Raw genomic sequence first — 15,800 nt, forward strand, 5'->3', positions numbered from 1 at the left:
CTGTATCCCAGGCAGTGGGAGAAAAAGGAAGTAAAGGCCAGGGTTCCACAAAACTGCCACACACCACTTCTCATACAGTCCAGTAGCCAGAATGTCATCACATGATCATATCTAGCTACAAAGTAAACCAGCCATGGCAGTGACAATTATCTGATGATCTTTAAACCACCAGGGAACTCCAGGTTCTGCTATTATTAAAGAAGAGGGGGATATTGATGTGAAGGAAGTTCCCAATGAAAGATTGTGATTGAGACAGAGATAGGGAAGTGGCTGGGTGGCTTGTAAATATTTGTTGCTAAGAGCAGCCTACAGTGAGACTCAAGGGCAGAACATAAACATTAAAATAATAAGAGGAATGTAGGTAAACACTGCTAAAGAAAGCTGGTGAATCTTCCTCCATAAGAGAAATTGTGGTGCCTGAGAGACAGAGCTATGGGACTCAAAGGACATTGGTCTTGAAACCAAGACCTGGCTTTGCTGACAGCACCGTATTTCAGGTAAGTGCGATTAAACACTCTTTGAGGGAATTTGGAGGAATAGTGAGAGGAAGGAAAAACAGAGATATTTCACTTTTGTTTCTGTGTCTTCTATTTACATTTACGCAAACATGAAGTGCCTGTGGATTTTGGCATATACTTCTTTAAAACCACGAAAGCTACAAAGTGAAACTTAAATAAAGCCGCAGATGTCACTTTTAAATTTCTATTGACAATAGAAGAGGATATTATTTAGACTGTTTTCTAAACTATTACAACATAAATCATTACACAATTTTTTTTTTTTTTTTTAGTTTTGCTCAGATTGCCCCACTCAGGTTGGCCAGCCTTCAGGCTTTGAACAATTAATTAAACAACTAATTAATTTTTTTATTAAAGAAGAGTTGATTTACAATGTTATGCCAATTTTTCCTGTACAACATAGTGACCCAGTCGCACACACACACACACACACATATATATATATATATATATATATAGATATATATATACATTCTTTTTTGCAGCCTATCTTCCATCATGTTCTATCACGTTTTTCTTTTTAAAAAATTTTTGTGGGAAACTGATTTACAAGCGACTTGACTGTAAATTAAGTCTTTAAATGGCATTTAACAGCCTCGGATAATGAATTCAAATGTTACTGACAGCCTTTGAAATGAAAGTCACACTCCCTAAAAACACAGACATGTTCCTATTTTACCTGCCAATCACCTTCAATATTTTGAGGAAAGAATATTATTTCATGTCCTTACACGGTTTTATAGCCTCTGTGTGATACCTGAATATTGACATTCTGTCTTAGCTAAGGCGAGACAGAATAAAAACTAAGAATAGGAGTTCCTGTTGTGGCTCAGTGGTTAACGAATCCGACTACGAACCATGAGGTTGCGTGCTTGATCCCTGGCCTTGCTCAGTGGGTTAAGGATCTGGTGTTGCCGTGAGCTGTGGTGTAGGTGGCAGAGGCGGCTCGGATCCTGCGGTGCTGTGGCTCTGGCATAGGCCGGTGGCTACAGCTCCGATTGGACCCCTAGCCTGGGAACCTCCATATGCCACAGGAGTGGCCCAAGAAATGGCAAAAAGACAAAAACAAAAACAAACACAAACTAAGAATAAAAACCATTGGCTTCTAGCCTTTCTGAGATATTTCCACTGAGCTCACATGCATCTAATGAAAGATAGCAAATAAATTAATAAATATTATCATTAAAGAGAGAAAGTATTTGTTTGCTTATTTATTTACCAACCATAGCTAGTTAAGAGGAACTGGCTTAATTTTGAAAGCTTGGTTTCCTCTTCTCTAAGCCAATAGTTATTGCTGGTCACTAGCATGTTCTGTCTTTTGTAGGAAGTTGCAAAATTGAGAGAAAAAAGCAAAACCAAGTTGGCATTATTTTTAGCTTTCCTCTGATCTGAATGTAGTTACAGTCCTTATTTTTTTCTCATGGGCACTGTCACAACTATTCAAAGGCAAAAATTGAGGCAAAGGGAAGGAGCAGGGAATTATGCCAAAGGACACCTGGCAGGGTTATTGCTATAAAGCTGAGCTGCAGGAATCCAGACAGTGTGAGAGCTTGTCTGCTATGCTCTGCTGCAACGAAGGGCTCTTACCACAATGCAAAAACTCAAGTGCTGCCTAAATCGGTCTCTCGAAAACCAGGTATCAGTGCCCTTGGAGAAATAGTTTGGCCTTGTCAGCTTCAACTCTTTCTCTGAGTATTACTATGGTGGTATAGTAATATTACTCATATTGGTACCTTTGAGGGCAGGGAAGTATTGTAATGGCAAATGACTTTCAAACTGAGTTTAAAATAGCAAGCATGATCTGTTTTTGCAAAATCTGATTTCAGCTTAACAAGGCAGTGTATATTCCCCTAGATCAGTAAGGCACAGACTATGGCTTCCCACCTCTTTCTGTACAGCCTGCAAGCTAAGAATGATTTTTATATTTTTGGATAGGTTAAAAAATTGAAAGAATATTTCCTGACATATGAAAATTATATGAAGTTCAAATTTCAAAATGTATGGAAATTTGTTTTTTTTAATTATATAAGGATTTATAAAATATCTTCAAATTTTCCTATTGACTAGAAAGCCTTAAAATATTTACTGCCTGGCCCTTTACAGAAAAAGTTTACAGATCCTTTGTTTAGACGAGCCTAGGACTCAGTGCCAGGAAGATCTAAACTGCATCCCAGAGCTGCCAATTACTTATTATACGACCTTAAGCAAGATATCTAACTTTTCTAAGCTTCAGTTTCCTTGTTTATAAAGTGACTATATAAATAACATTTATCTTGCAGCATTAAATGATATAATGCATTTAATATGCTTAATGTGATGCTTTTCAGAGGGTTAGCAATCCACAAATTACTATTATTGTTATTATTTTAACATAAAGCAACTGAAATTAAATAAAATTGCAAAAATGAGGAAATTTTAAAGTTAGAATAGATTGTAACAGATTACAGGGTAGAATAGAATATATTGTAATAGATCCTACAATATTACACCTAGGACATTTAAAAAACTTACTTTAAAAGGCATTTTTGGTTAAATAACAACAACAATGCCTCACTCAAAACAGAGTAAGTCCTATGTTAAGATAGAAGTAAACACAGCCATACTCAAACATGAAAGGAGATTGCAAGCAATATAGCTAAATAAATCAAAATCCTCACCTCGTTAGACACATGCTTGCCAAATTCTGTTCAGTTATGTGAGTCAGAAAAGAAAATGGGGAGTTCCCGTCGTGGCACAGTGGTTAACGAATCCGACTAGGAACCATGAGGTTGCGGGTTCGATCCCTGCCCTTGCTCAGTGGGTTAACGATCCGGCGTTGCCGTGAGCTGTGGTGTAGGTTGCAGACGCGGCTCGGATCCTGTGCTGCTGTGGCTCTGGCGTAGGCCGGTGGCTACAGCTCCGATAGGACCCCTAGCCTGGGAACCTCCATATGCCATGGGAGCGGCCCAAGAAATAGCAACAACAACAACAAAAGACAAAAAAAAAAAAAAAAAAAAGAAAGAAAGAAAAAGAAAAGAAAAGAAAATGGTAGAACTCCATAGAATTCATGGAAAGACATCTTGCTGAAGAGTATCATGTAAAAAGACTAATGGAAAAGTTTTAAGCTCTAATCTTTATACTCATACCTAAGTATGTCTCAATTGGGAAATCACCACAAATGATAACTCAGAAGGCCAGGACTTGAAACTGCTGGAGGCAAAACCTGAAGGCAGTGTTTCTCTACAAATTCACACTGGCATCAACACATTTTGATGCACAGAGGAGCCTTTTAAAAGCAGCAGCTCTTTTGGAATAAATTTGTAAGCCATACAATACACCTATTTAAAGGGTATATAATTCAGTGGTTTTTAGAGTATTCATAGAGTTGCACTATCATCACCAACAATCAATTTTAGAACATTTTGGTAACCATCAAAATGCCCATTAGCAGTCACTGACCTCAGTCTCCCAGTCCCCAGTAAAACTAATCTACTTTGTTTCTATAGATCTGGCTATTCTGGACATGTCATGTAATGGAATCATACAATATGTAGTGTTCTGTGAATGCCTTCTTTCACTAGCATAACACTTTCAAGGCTCGCTCATCCTGTAGCAGGTATCTGTACTTTATTCCTGTTTATTGTGAGATACATTTCCATTATATGGGTATACAATATTTTGTTTATCCATTCATCAGCTAATGGATATTTGGGGTTCCTTTAACTTTTGACCACTCTATAAGACTCTTTTTTCCTCTGACTGAGGCTACACTCTAATACAGCAAAAATTTGTTCATCATCTTGACTGAGCCATCTTATAGGGCACAGGTTGCTCCTAGTGAGAGATAAGAGATGTTAGTATAATGCTCAGCCAGTCATATAAGGGAATCTGCAAGAACTTGCCTGAGAAAAATGTAAGAGAAGGTGGTTAGGGCTGTAACAGCTTCTATTCAGGAAAAAATGTTGGTCACTCAGTGCTGTTCATAAGAGCAAAACTTGGCAAGAGTTGACAGACAATGGATAAGTAAATTGCTGCAGAGACATATCACAATATGTGGAGTTGGAATAACAATGGTAGAGTTGGAAAATTAGCTAAACCTAGGAGATATTTTTTGGTCTTTTTTTTTTTGTCTTTGTCTTTTTAGGGCTGCGCCCATGGCATATAGAGGTTCCCAGGCTAGGGGTCCAACTGGAGCTGTAGCTGCCAGCCTAAGCCACAGCCACAGCAGTGCCAGATCCGAACCGTGTCTGCAACCTACACCACAGCTCATGGCAATGCCAGATCTTTAACCCATTAAGCAAGGCCAGGGATCAAACCTGCAACCTCATGGTTCCCAGTCAGATTCGTTTCCACTGAGCCACGACGGGAACTCCATATTTTATATTATATGATTTTTAAAAATAAAATTCAAAGACAAGCAAAATTAAACAACGCTTTAACTATATATGTGTATACTTATCACATATGTATATGATAGAATTAAAAAGAAAAGAGGGAGAGATAAGTTACCTATAATCAATTCATGATAGTGTTTACTATCTTTGAGGAGAGGCAGAGGGTTGAAATAGAAAATGGCCACGGAGAGCACATGTAACTTATTGGTAATATTCTTAGGTTAGGGATGAGGCCAAAGGCACTCATTGCAAATGTACATAAATATATATAAATATAAAGGAGGGCTATTATCAACAAATAAATGCACAACCTAAAGTTTGAGAATTAAGTTTTACTCAGTGGACATACTGAGGATTCATGCACATCGCAAGGAGCTTCTCAGCTCTGACGGACTGTTCCAAAGAGGTCAGGGAGGAGCCAGGAGATATAGGCATTTTTTGCAACAACAAACAAACAAATTCCAGGTAGTCAGAACATCAAAAGACTACTGTCAGTTAAAGAAAGCCAGATATCTCATTAATGAATTTAATGCTTTTCTTTGTGGGAAGATGCTTACATGAAATCATTTCTTTGCTGTGCACCTTAACTATCCAGGGCCAGTATCCTGTTTTTCTCCACCCAACATCCCCTCAGGGTAAACTGTTGAGGTGGCTGCGGAGGCTGATGGCTTGATGGCCTCAACATCCTTTGTTTACTGATTTGGCGGGTGACATTCTTTGTCCAGACTATCCATATATTGTTGACGAACGTGGGTGAATCAAAGAATATAATACATGAACTCAAGTTACCTGAGTCCAAATAACAAATATGAAAGAAAAATAAATAAAAGTAATGCATGCACATCGTAAAAATTTAGATATACATGTAAAATCTGAAATTATAAAAAAAGGTTCCACTGGTTCAGGTAGAAAAATTACAATTAACTTTGTAGTGTTATACCTTCCCATTCTTTCTCCTATGAATTAAAAAAAAATGTCTTAATGATACTAACCAATGTCAAGTTGATAACTATTCCCAGTGGGAGATGTTTAAGCCAAGCTACCCACTCCAGGTTCCAACCACCCCGACTTCAGCCCTACCGTCATCCAGCCCTTAGTTATTTTGGCTGCAGGTGCACAGAGACAGCCTCCGGAATTGTCCTTCAGCCTTAACAACTCCGCCCAGCTTCGATGTTTCAGAGAACACGCCCTGAAGGCGGGCAACAACCCCTAGGGGCGTGTCTAAGAGCCGACGCGGTCCTCAACCCAGGTAATCCGGGGCGGGATCCCGGGGGCACCACGCGTCGCAGCGTTATGACGTCAAGCACGCGCCGCGTGTTTTGCGTACGCTACTGCGGGTGGTTGTCGTGGTCCCAGCTCTCGAGCTTAGGGAAAAGCGTGCTGTGCTCTTGGCCAGCATGTTTCCGGCTCTCGGCTGTGTGGATGAGGAAGAGGAGCAAGCGGAGGAGGATTGTCCAGAACTGGTCCCCATTGAGACGAAGCAAAGAGAGGAGGAGGAGGAAAAGTTTGACCCCGGCGCTAAGATCCCAGTCACAATTATCACCGGGTATTTAGGTAACTAACCATCCCGGTCAGAAAACGCAGTGAAAGCAGGTGTCCTGGGATTTGAGGGCTGACGGTGCCTTAGGCATCGTGGCCTTTTGGCAGACAGAAAATGTTTTAGAGGTAGGGGCTGGGTCAGTTGCTCACCGTATAGGTTGCTTTTCATCTCAGAGGTTAATGATTCCCAGACTTCTCAGCGTTAGGATCATATTTATCAAGTGAGATTGAAAATTAGCCTCGCATTTTTGCAACTAGTTCAGCTTTGCAGTCTAAGGCCCGGACCCGCCCCTAATTAGCCATGTGACCTTTAATGAGTTACTTTACGTTTCTGAAGCTCACCTACCCCACTCGAAAATGGAAATACCAGTCACTTGTCTGAGTTTGCTTTTTTGCTTAGTGGGGCGAAACACTTACTTGATAGTCTATTCCCGTTAAACACTGTCTTTGCTGAAGATACCTGACACCTGAGGGCCATTCCTCAGTGATTTTCCTTCCCCACGAGCCAGTCTCTTCCAGTCATTGGTGCAAATCACTTCTATCTCAAACATTTTTTTTTTTTTTGAGGTCTGTTTTTAAAGTACTGTAGGAGAAAGAGTAAGAATAAAATTACTCTGCCGTGTAAGACTGTATTGCTCAAATTGATGATTTTCAGGAGTTCACAGGATCACTTGTATTCATAATTTTGTAAACATGGTACAATTAAGGATAGTTTATGCCCTCACACTAGAGGTGCTTGACTGGGAAAGTTTGAGAAGTATTATTTTAAAACCTACAGTTAAATAGAAGGGCTAGAATAAACACCATATTTAAAATGTGGGGAAAAGTTAGGAAACATAAATAAAGTGAAATGATGTGGGGAAAATAATGCCATTCCTAGATGCTGCTAGACAAGTACAAACCTGATGCACCTGAGGACCTTTTACATAAAAATAGGGATTAAATCACTGGCATTTCCTTTTTTTTTTTGCTTTGTAGACTAAGTTTCTTTCTTTCTTTTTTCTTTTTAGGGCCACATCTGCAGCATTTGGAAGTTCCCAGGCTAGGGATAGATTGAGAGCTGCAGCTGCTGGCCTACACCACAGAAATGCCAGATCCAAGCTTCCTCCAAGATTTGCACACAGCTCACTTGATCAAGGCCAAGGATCGAACCTGCATCCCCATGGATACTAATTGGGTTCTCAACCTGCTGAGCTACAGCAGGAACTCCAAGTTTATATTCATTTTTACTCAAGATTAATTTTATAATGGCATTTATTTATTTATAAAGTAGTTTCCCCACTGTTTTTCAGAGGATGTTCTCCTGATAAGTTGAGCAAATTCCTTCTCTAAAAGAATATAGTTCAGATTTGCCTTCCTACCCCTATCCCCCTTGTCGCTCACTCATAGATCAGAAGAGTATTGGAGATAATGGTTGATGGTTAGGAATGAGGACTAAGGCCAGAAACTTTGTTGCTGCATATAGGGAATAGTATCAACTTCTTTTTTTTTTTTTTTTTTTTTTTTTTGGCTGGGCCCTTGGTGTGTGGAAGTTGCTGGGCCAGAGATCAAACCCAAGTTATAGCAGTGACCCAAGCCGCTACATGGACAATGCCAGATCCTTAATTCGTTGTGCCACAAAGGAACTCCTCTCTGCTTATTCTTGGCCATTTTCTCTTTTCTTGAAACATTGTTCTGCTGCTTTCCACACATCTTTCTTCTGATATTTCCACCTACCTCTCTGGCTTCTTTTAAAATTTTTTCCCTCCTCTGTCCTTCCTTTTAATTTCATACCGAGGTAGTTTCTATTTTGATGTCCTGCCAACATCTCAGACTGAACAAGTCCAAAACTTCGTGTTACCATTAAATCTTGCTGCTCTTGTGATCCCACACCCTGGAATATTCTAAAAGCTTTCTTACTAGTCTTCCGTCATGCTTCCCTTTAATATATTCTCTGTATTTTAGCCTTACTGATCTTTATAAACGTCAGTCTGATTTTGTCACACCCTTCAGTGGTTTCTCTTTGGGTTAAAGTTCAAATTCCTTAACATGACTTACAAAGTCCTTTATATTCTGGCTCTTGAAACCCTCTTTAGCCTGAGCCCAGCCACATGAACTATTTTGATTTCTAACAGGTGTCATGTGTTCTTACTGTTCTCTGCCTAGCTGTCCTTCTGAGGTGTTCCATCACATCTTGTACATCTACCATTGAAAGTATCATCCTGTGACATAGTTACTCTTTATTGACCCGAATTCCCCTTCTTCTCCCACTTCCTTAAATGTTTCTAAGCTTCATGAAGGTAGAGACAGTGTCTCTGTCTTGTGTCCTTTTCACCAAAGCTCAGCGTAAAATGTGGTCCATAGCAGACTTTCGAATGACTGAACTGTTGTCTTAAAGTCTTTTGCTTTATGATGGTTAATGATGAAGCCCTAGTAATTCTATTAGGTCTCCTACATCCACCCCATCCTTTCCATTTTCACTGTCACAGCTTAGCGCAGCTCTCACACTCAGGGCACCTGTCTCACATTTGGACTTGTTTTAAGAATTTCTTCATTGCCCTGTGTCTTAAGATCTGTCCTTCCCATTCTAATCGTGAACCTTTACTGATAATGGTACTTTTTAAAGTACTCTAAACACAAGCCTTCCATCTGTTCAACAGTTTTTAAAGGAATATGACCTAAAAGGTTGAAGCTATTAATACCCTACTACTGGGTAAGTCCCTTCTAGTTACCCTAGAAATCTTCTAAATGTACTTCAGAAGATGTGCAAGCTTACCTGTAAAAGTTCTCAGCAGCACTGTTTCTAGTAGCAAAACACTGGAAACAACCCAAGTGCCCACCAACAGAAAAATAAATAAATAGCATATTTATATAGTTGAACGACACTACCATGTACATGTGGTTAGGGTTTTTTTCTTTCTCTCTATGAACTTTAGTGCATATGGAAATTATTTGGTGTAGAAGAAATTTTTTTCTTCTACTTAAGCTGAATGTATTAGGTTTAATATGCCACCTACTGGACAGAGTTAGTGTAGCTTTATGAATTTTTCTTAGTACAGATTATTGTATCTTTTGTTGACATTTCCTCCATCCATTTTCCATTGTATGTATTATCAGTTTTATAGATTGCTTTAAACATACTAAAATTAGTCATATAGTCAGTCTGAATTTGTGTCTGTTTAATGATGGATGTTGAAATAAAATTTAGGTCTTCATAAGTAAGTTTTGGAGAAGTGAACCATGTATCTTGGCTAAGAAATATTGTCATCATGTGAAGGGATTTAAATATTTTGTATTTTATAAGCAATATGAGTACTTTATTCCTTTGAAGCCATTATTTCATTAATTCCTTATTTAATAGAAAATTCAGATGTCATTACTGTATAGTAGATGTCAATACATTAACTGTACTGTAAGTTATGTGGGAGGCATGCTATTTTTATATGAAGTCAGAGAAAGCTGTGTGATCCAGCTTGTGTAAGTATTTGTAAACATTTCTAAAATTTTATATTAGCATAAAGCATTTTTAATAGTTTTCAAAGGGTACTTTTAATATTTTCCTCTAGTCTTATACCATTGTTAAATAATATTTGAATAGCATGCAAATTTTAAAGAACATTAGGGCTCTATATCTTTTTTGTACCTTTAGTCTTTGAATTTTGTTATTTAAAACAAATATATTTTACAGGTGCTGGGAAAACAACACTTCTGAACTATATTTTGACAGAGCAACATAGTAAAAGAATAGCTGTGATTTTAAATGAATTCGGGGAGGGTAAGTAAATGCTATTGCCACAAGAATTTATTGGACAGTTAATTCAACTGGTGAATTCATATTCCATGTTTAAAAATGAAAGTGAGGTATTTTAATGTGAACAGGTTGTTGTGAATAGTTTTGAAAAATTAGGATCATTTATGTCAAGCTTTATTTGTATGGATTTGAGATACTGAAATCAGATAGCTTCTATAGAACTTTAATTTGTATAACTTTAAAATCACTATCAGCAGAATTAAATTGGATTTTTGCATTAAATAAGTAATTCCAGATGTAAAGAACTGTTTCCTAACTTTGGTATGTTTCTACTGGATGATAAGTAAGATTTTTAAATTGTTCTCATTTGATAACAAGCATCTCAGACTCTCAAATATATTTTTTCCTAAGCAAGCATTGCTAGGAAACCTATGTGTATTTGACTAAAATTTAATTTTTAAGTGAGCACATTGGTACCCTGGTCAAGCAAACTGCTTCAAAATGAACTAAGGATTTTACTCTTATTGGGAATACTAAACAGTCTGTTTAAAGGAAACAAACACTTTAGAGGAAAAATGAAAAGATAAAAATAGGTAAGTCTTTTAAGAGGTTGAAGGGTATATACAAACTAATGTGTTTATAAACCATACTGGTCTCTCTAGAGAGTTGGCCATGGAGAAGAAAAAGTGCCTTTAAAACAGCTACTTAATTAGGAAATGGGAGCAGGCTAGTAAGAGGTTTAAAGAGGAAGGAGGTATGATTCATCAATTTGCATTTGCCTCTTTAGGAGCTTAAATCCCCTTAAATACAAGCTAGAATTATCTAGAGTAGTATAGTTTAAAATATTGAGGCAGTATGAATAGAATGAGATAATAAAAATTATAAAATGTATTTTCTGCTTTGAAATCTGCTCCATTATTGAGTATCCTCATCTTTGTTTTTGGTTAACTAGTATACATAATCTAAACAGCTTCTTGTTAATTATCCTAGGAAGTGCATTGGAGAAATCCTTAGCTGTCAGCCAAGGTGGAGAACTCTATGAAGAATGGCTGGAACTTAGAAATGGTTGCCTCTGCTGTTCTGTAAAGTGAGGAATGTGTTTACCGTGTGCTTTTTGATTTACTGTAAATGCTTATTAGTTATATTTCCAGCTTTGATTTTCTTGTGTAATTTAACTGAATCTACATAGTCTTCTTCACTGTATTTTCATTTAGAAGATAGACTTATTAGGATGCATTTTCTCTCTCTCTCTCTCTTTTTTTTTTTTTTTAATATCTCTTTAGGGCCGCATCCATGGCATATAGAGGTTCCCAGGCTAGGGGTTGAATCAGAGCTGTAGCTACTGGCCTGTGCCGTAGCTACAGCAGTCCCAGATCTGAGCTGTGTCTGTGACCTACACCACAGCTCATGAGAGTGTTGGTTCCTTAACCCACTGAGCGAGGCCAGAGATCAAACCTGCGTCCTCATGGATACTAGTCAGATTCATTTCCACTGCGCCACCATGAGAACTCCCAGGATGTCTTTTCTTACAGTGTTTCTTGCTATCTTGTTTTTCTATCTACACTAATGCTTTAGTCCTTTTATTGAGTTTTTAAATTGTTTTTGACATCAGGGTTTATTTAATTAATAATCCCTATGGTGCATGAAAGACTCATTTCATGTGTAAAAAAATGATTATTCTGCATTTAATAAGTTATTAGTCTTATTTCCAAGAATTTAGTCTCTAAAAATAGAAATAAGTGACCATGACTAAAGAGGAAAACCTTACAATATATTCCACCAGTTATAGTTGTTACCAAGGACAGTGTCTGTTTTATTCATTAGTATAACAGCTTTTAGAAAAGAAGTGACACATAATAGTACTCAAATATCTGTTGAGCGAGTATTTGTAGGAAAATTAGGGCGTTCCTCTAGTGGTTCAGTGCTAACAAACCTGGCTAGTATCCATGAGGACTCAGTTTCAAGCCCAGGCCATGGGTTAAAGATCCAGAGTTGCTACGGGCTGTGATGTAGGATACAGATGTGGCTTGGATCTGGCATTGCTGTGACCGTGGCGTAGTCTGGCAGCGACAGCCCTGATTCTACCCCTATCCTGGGAACTTTCATGTGCCTCGGGTGTGGCCTTAGGAAAAAAAAAAAAAAAGAAAGAAAATTAATACCTGTACTGTTGATTTTGAATATTCTAGCTAAATAAATTTCTTCTACATCATTTACAATCTTAGGTGCTTGACTTTGAATCAAGTGTAGTAACAAGCCTAAAATGACAGATTTTCTTAAACAATTAAAATTAAATATTTTCTTGCACTTTAGGTATTATTAAGAAAAAAGGGAAATTAAAGCCTGCTATTCTAATTCAGAAAAGAATTAAAAGGCATTAATTGCAGTGTCCCAATTAATTCATAAATTTTATCATTTTCTATGCTGCTTTTTTTCTTTCATAAAGCTATATACATAACAGATTCTGACTTAATCATATATTACAATTTCCTCTGCTTTTAATTTAAATAAAATATTAACTAATCATGTATCTGATTTGTTGTTACTTGTTAGTATATATGCAGCTTCCCCCCATCCCCCCAACTGATAAATACTGGACAGATTTTTTTTTTTTTTTTTTTGCTATTTCTTTGGGCCGCTTCTGCGGCATATGGAGGTTCCCAGGCTAGGGGTCGAATCGGAGCTGTAGCCACCAGCCTATACCAGAGCCACAGCAACGCGCGATCTGAGCCACGTCTGCAACCTACACCACAGTTCACGGCAACGCCGGATTGTTAATCCACTGAGCAAGGGCAGGGACCGAACCCGCAACCTTATTGTTCCTAGTCGGATTTGTTAACCACTGCGCCACGACGGGAACTCCAAGGACAGATATTTTGTTAGAAGCTTTGGAATGGGTTTTCACATGCCCAGAGATATTTTTGTCTCAGGTTGTTAAATATGTTTTAAAATGTTTGTGATGATCATTTTAAAATATTTAAACAATCAACTCTATATTATGCTTTGGTATTTATTCTCCAGGGACAATGGCCTTAGAGCTATTGAGAATTTGATGCAGAAGAAGGGGAAATTTGATTACATACTGTTAGAGACCACTGGATTAGCAGATCCTGGTAAGAAATGTCATTATTAACAATCAGAATTTAGTGCTTAAACATTTTTAGAGAAATATCTAAAATGAGTATTAGAGCTTGACTCTAGATTTAAAAAGTTCTTATTTGGTTTCAAAGAGGAAAAATACTGAATTGTTATGTTTCTTTGGTAGATGAGTGATGATCACAGTATTTATTTATTTATTTTTTGTCTCTTTAGGGCCACACTTGTGGGACATGGAAGTTTTCAGGCTAGGAGTCCAATTGGAGCTGCAGCCGTCAGCCTACACCACAGCCATTGCAACACCAGATCTGAGCCACATCTGTAACCTACACTGAAGCTTGAGGCACTGCCAGATCCTTTAACCCACTGAGTTGGGCCAGGGATCAAACTTGCATCCTCATGGATACTAGTAGGATTCTTAACCTGCTGAACCATAAGGGGAACTCTATTTGATTTTTTTAACCTGCTAATAGAATTTGAAATTCTCTTAATTGAGGGTTATGGGTAAGAACAAAAGTTATTAAGATATTTGAAAAATATAATCACATTTAGGGAAAAATGAGATGTTCTAGTATATATTTAATTGAATATACTCTACAGCAGTATTACTTCTCATTACTTTTTTTTTGTCTTTTTTTTTGCTATTTCTTTGGGCCGCTCCCGCGGCATATGGAGGTTCCCAGGCTAGGGGTCGAATTGGAGCTGCAGCCACCGGCCTACGCCAGAGCCACAGCAGCACAGGATCCGAGCCGAGTCTGCAGCCTACACCACAGCTCACGGCAGCGCCGGATCGTTAACCCACTGAGCAAGGGCAGGGACCGAACCCTCAATCTCATGGTTCCTAGTCGGATTCTTAACCACTGCGCCACGACGGGAACTCCTTCTATTCCTTCTTATTCAAATAACTTTTAGATAACATCTTTATTCCTAGTTTGTAGAACATTTAGTTTTGTAAGTCTGACCCATTATTTCCTTTTTGATTTGGTCTGTGGCATTGTGGCATAAAACCATATTAAAGCACTGTTTGGAAATAATTTATTGCAAGGGTCATAATTGTTTAAAAGAAATAATTAGAGTATAGTGAGTATGTAATCAGTTGCTGTTGTATTTTGAAATGACATAATAACATTGTCCCTGTGTTTTCAAATTAGGATTGAATTGAGCTCTTTTGGTCCTTATAGTAGGAATGGATTTTTTCATACATTTCCAGTAGGTCAGACTTATGATAGGACTCGGACCATTACATTGGTGTTAAATGTTAATTTAAATACGGTAAGATGGGGAAGTATATTGTGTGCCTCTTTTTAAAATAGAAAATACATAGTTCCCATTGTCACTCAGCCCTTAACAAACCCATCTAGTATCCATGAGGACATGGGTTCGATCCCTGGCCTCTCTCAGTGGGTTAAGGATCTGGCATTGCCGTGAGCTGTGGTATAGATCAAAGACATGGCTCAGATCTGTCATGGCTGTGGCATAGGCCAGCAGCTATAGCTCTGATTTGCCCCCATCCTGGGAACCTCCATGTGCCACAGGTGTGGCCCTGAAAAGACAAAATAAAATAGAAAATACCAGTTTCTTTCATTGTAGCCACTGTATACAGGAAAATTCTTGTGACTTTGAAAACAGGTGAATTTAATGAAACACAGTTCAGCTCTTCAGAGGAAGAAAAAAATAAAAATTTCAGGGAAAGCTTTTTGACAAATTATAGGTATAAATAGGTTAACGTTTCTTATTTCTTTAGAATAATTTTTGTTTTGGTAAAAATGGAATTCATTATTTTTTTAAAAAATTAAATAACATCTAAGACATACTGAGAAGAAAATTTTAAAAAGTATATCTGACTACCATAAAACACAAGCAGATAAATTTCCTTCCAAGGATTTCTCTGTGCCAGGGCTGCTTGCTATGGTATGTTAAATAAAAGCATTAGCCTCAGCTGGGAGCTTGTGAAAAACGTAGAATCTTGGGCCTCATTTCAGATCTATGGAATCAGAATCTCTAAGTATGGGACCCCAGCAATCTGGGTTTTTTTTTGTTGTTGTTGTTTTTTTGTCTTTTCTAAGGCCTCACCTGTAGCATATGTTGGTTCCCAGGCTAGGGGTCTAATCGGAGCTGTAGCTGCCAGCCTACACCACAGCCACAGCAACTCAGGATCCAAGCTGTGTCTACGACCTACACCACAGCTCATGGCAACACAGATCCTTAATCCACTGAGCAAGGCCAGGGATCGAACCTGCAACCTCATTGTTCCTAGTCAGGTTCATTAACAACTGTGCCATGACAGGAACTCCAGCAATCTGTTTTAATAAGGCTTCCAGGTGATTCTTGCACATGTATAGTCTTGGGAAACCCTGCTCTATGTGTAAATATGCAGAGGTAATTTTATAAAAATGGCACCACATTCTTTGTGCTATTCTTTTTTTTTCTTTTTTTTTTTTTTTGGTCTTTTTGCCTTTTCTAGGGCCATACCCGAGGCATATGGAGGTTTCCAGGCTAGGGGTCCAATTGGAGCAGTAGCTGCCGGCCTATGCCACAGCCACGTGG

The 15,800-nt window shown here is 38.1% G+C and overlaps 1 protein-coding gene across 3 annotated transcripts in view; it reads left to right on the forward strand.

Moving 5' to 3' along the window:
* The first annotated feature begins 204 nt into the window (after positions 1-204).
* The window catches only part of LOC125120039 (COBW domain-containing protein 2), a 52,503-nt gene continuing 36,907 nt past the window's right edge, over positions 205-15,800 (forward strand). Inside the window, exons 1-4 of one of the 3 annotated variants that reach the window (XM_047767735.1) lie at positions 205-497; positions 10,098-10,184; positions 11,151-11,247; positions 13,179-13,270. In XM_047767735.1, coding sequence (XP_047623691.1) covers positions 13,210-13,270 — 61 coding nt within the window. In that variant the 5' untranslated portion in view covers positions 205-497; positions 10,098-10,184; positions 11,151-11,247; positions 13,179-13,209. Of the gene's footprint in view, positions 498-5,899; positions 6,141-6,184; positions 6,446-10,097; positions 10,185-11,150; positions 11,248-13,178; positions 13,271-15,800 lie in introns of those variants that run through there. The other 2 variants (XM_047767732.1, XM_047767731.1) reach the window with 2 other exon arrangements.

Source organism: Phacochoerus africanus, chromosome 2 (genome assembly GCF_016906955.1).
Source record: "Phacochoerus africanus isolate WHEZ1 chromosome 2, ROS_Pafr_v1, whole genome shotgun sequence".
Taxonomy (NCBI): Eukaryota; Metazoa; Chordata; class Mammalia; order Artiodactyla; family Suidae; genus Phacochoerus; species Phacochoerus africanus.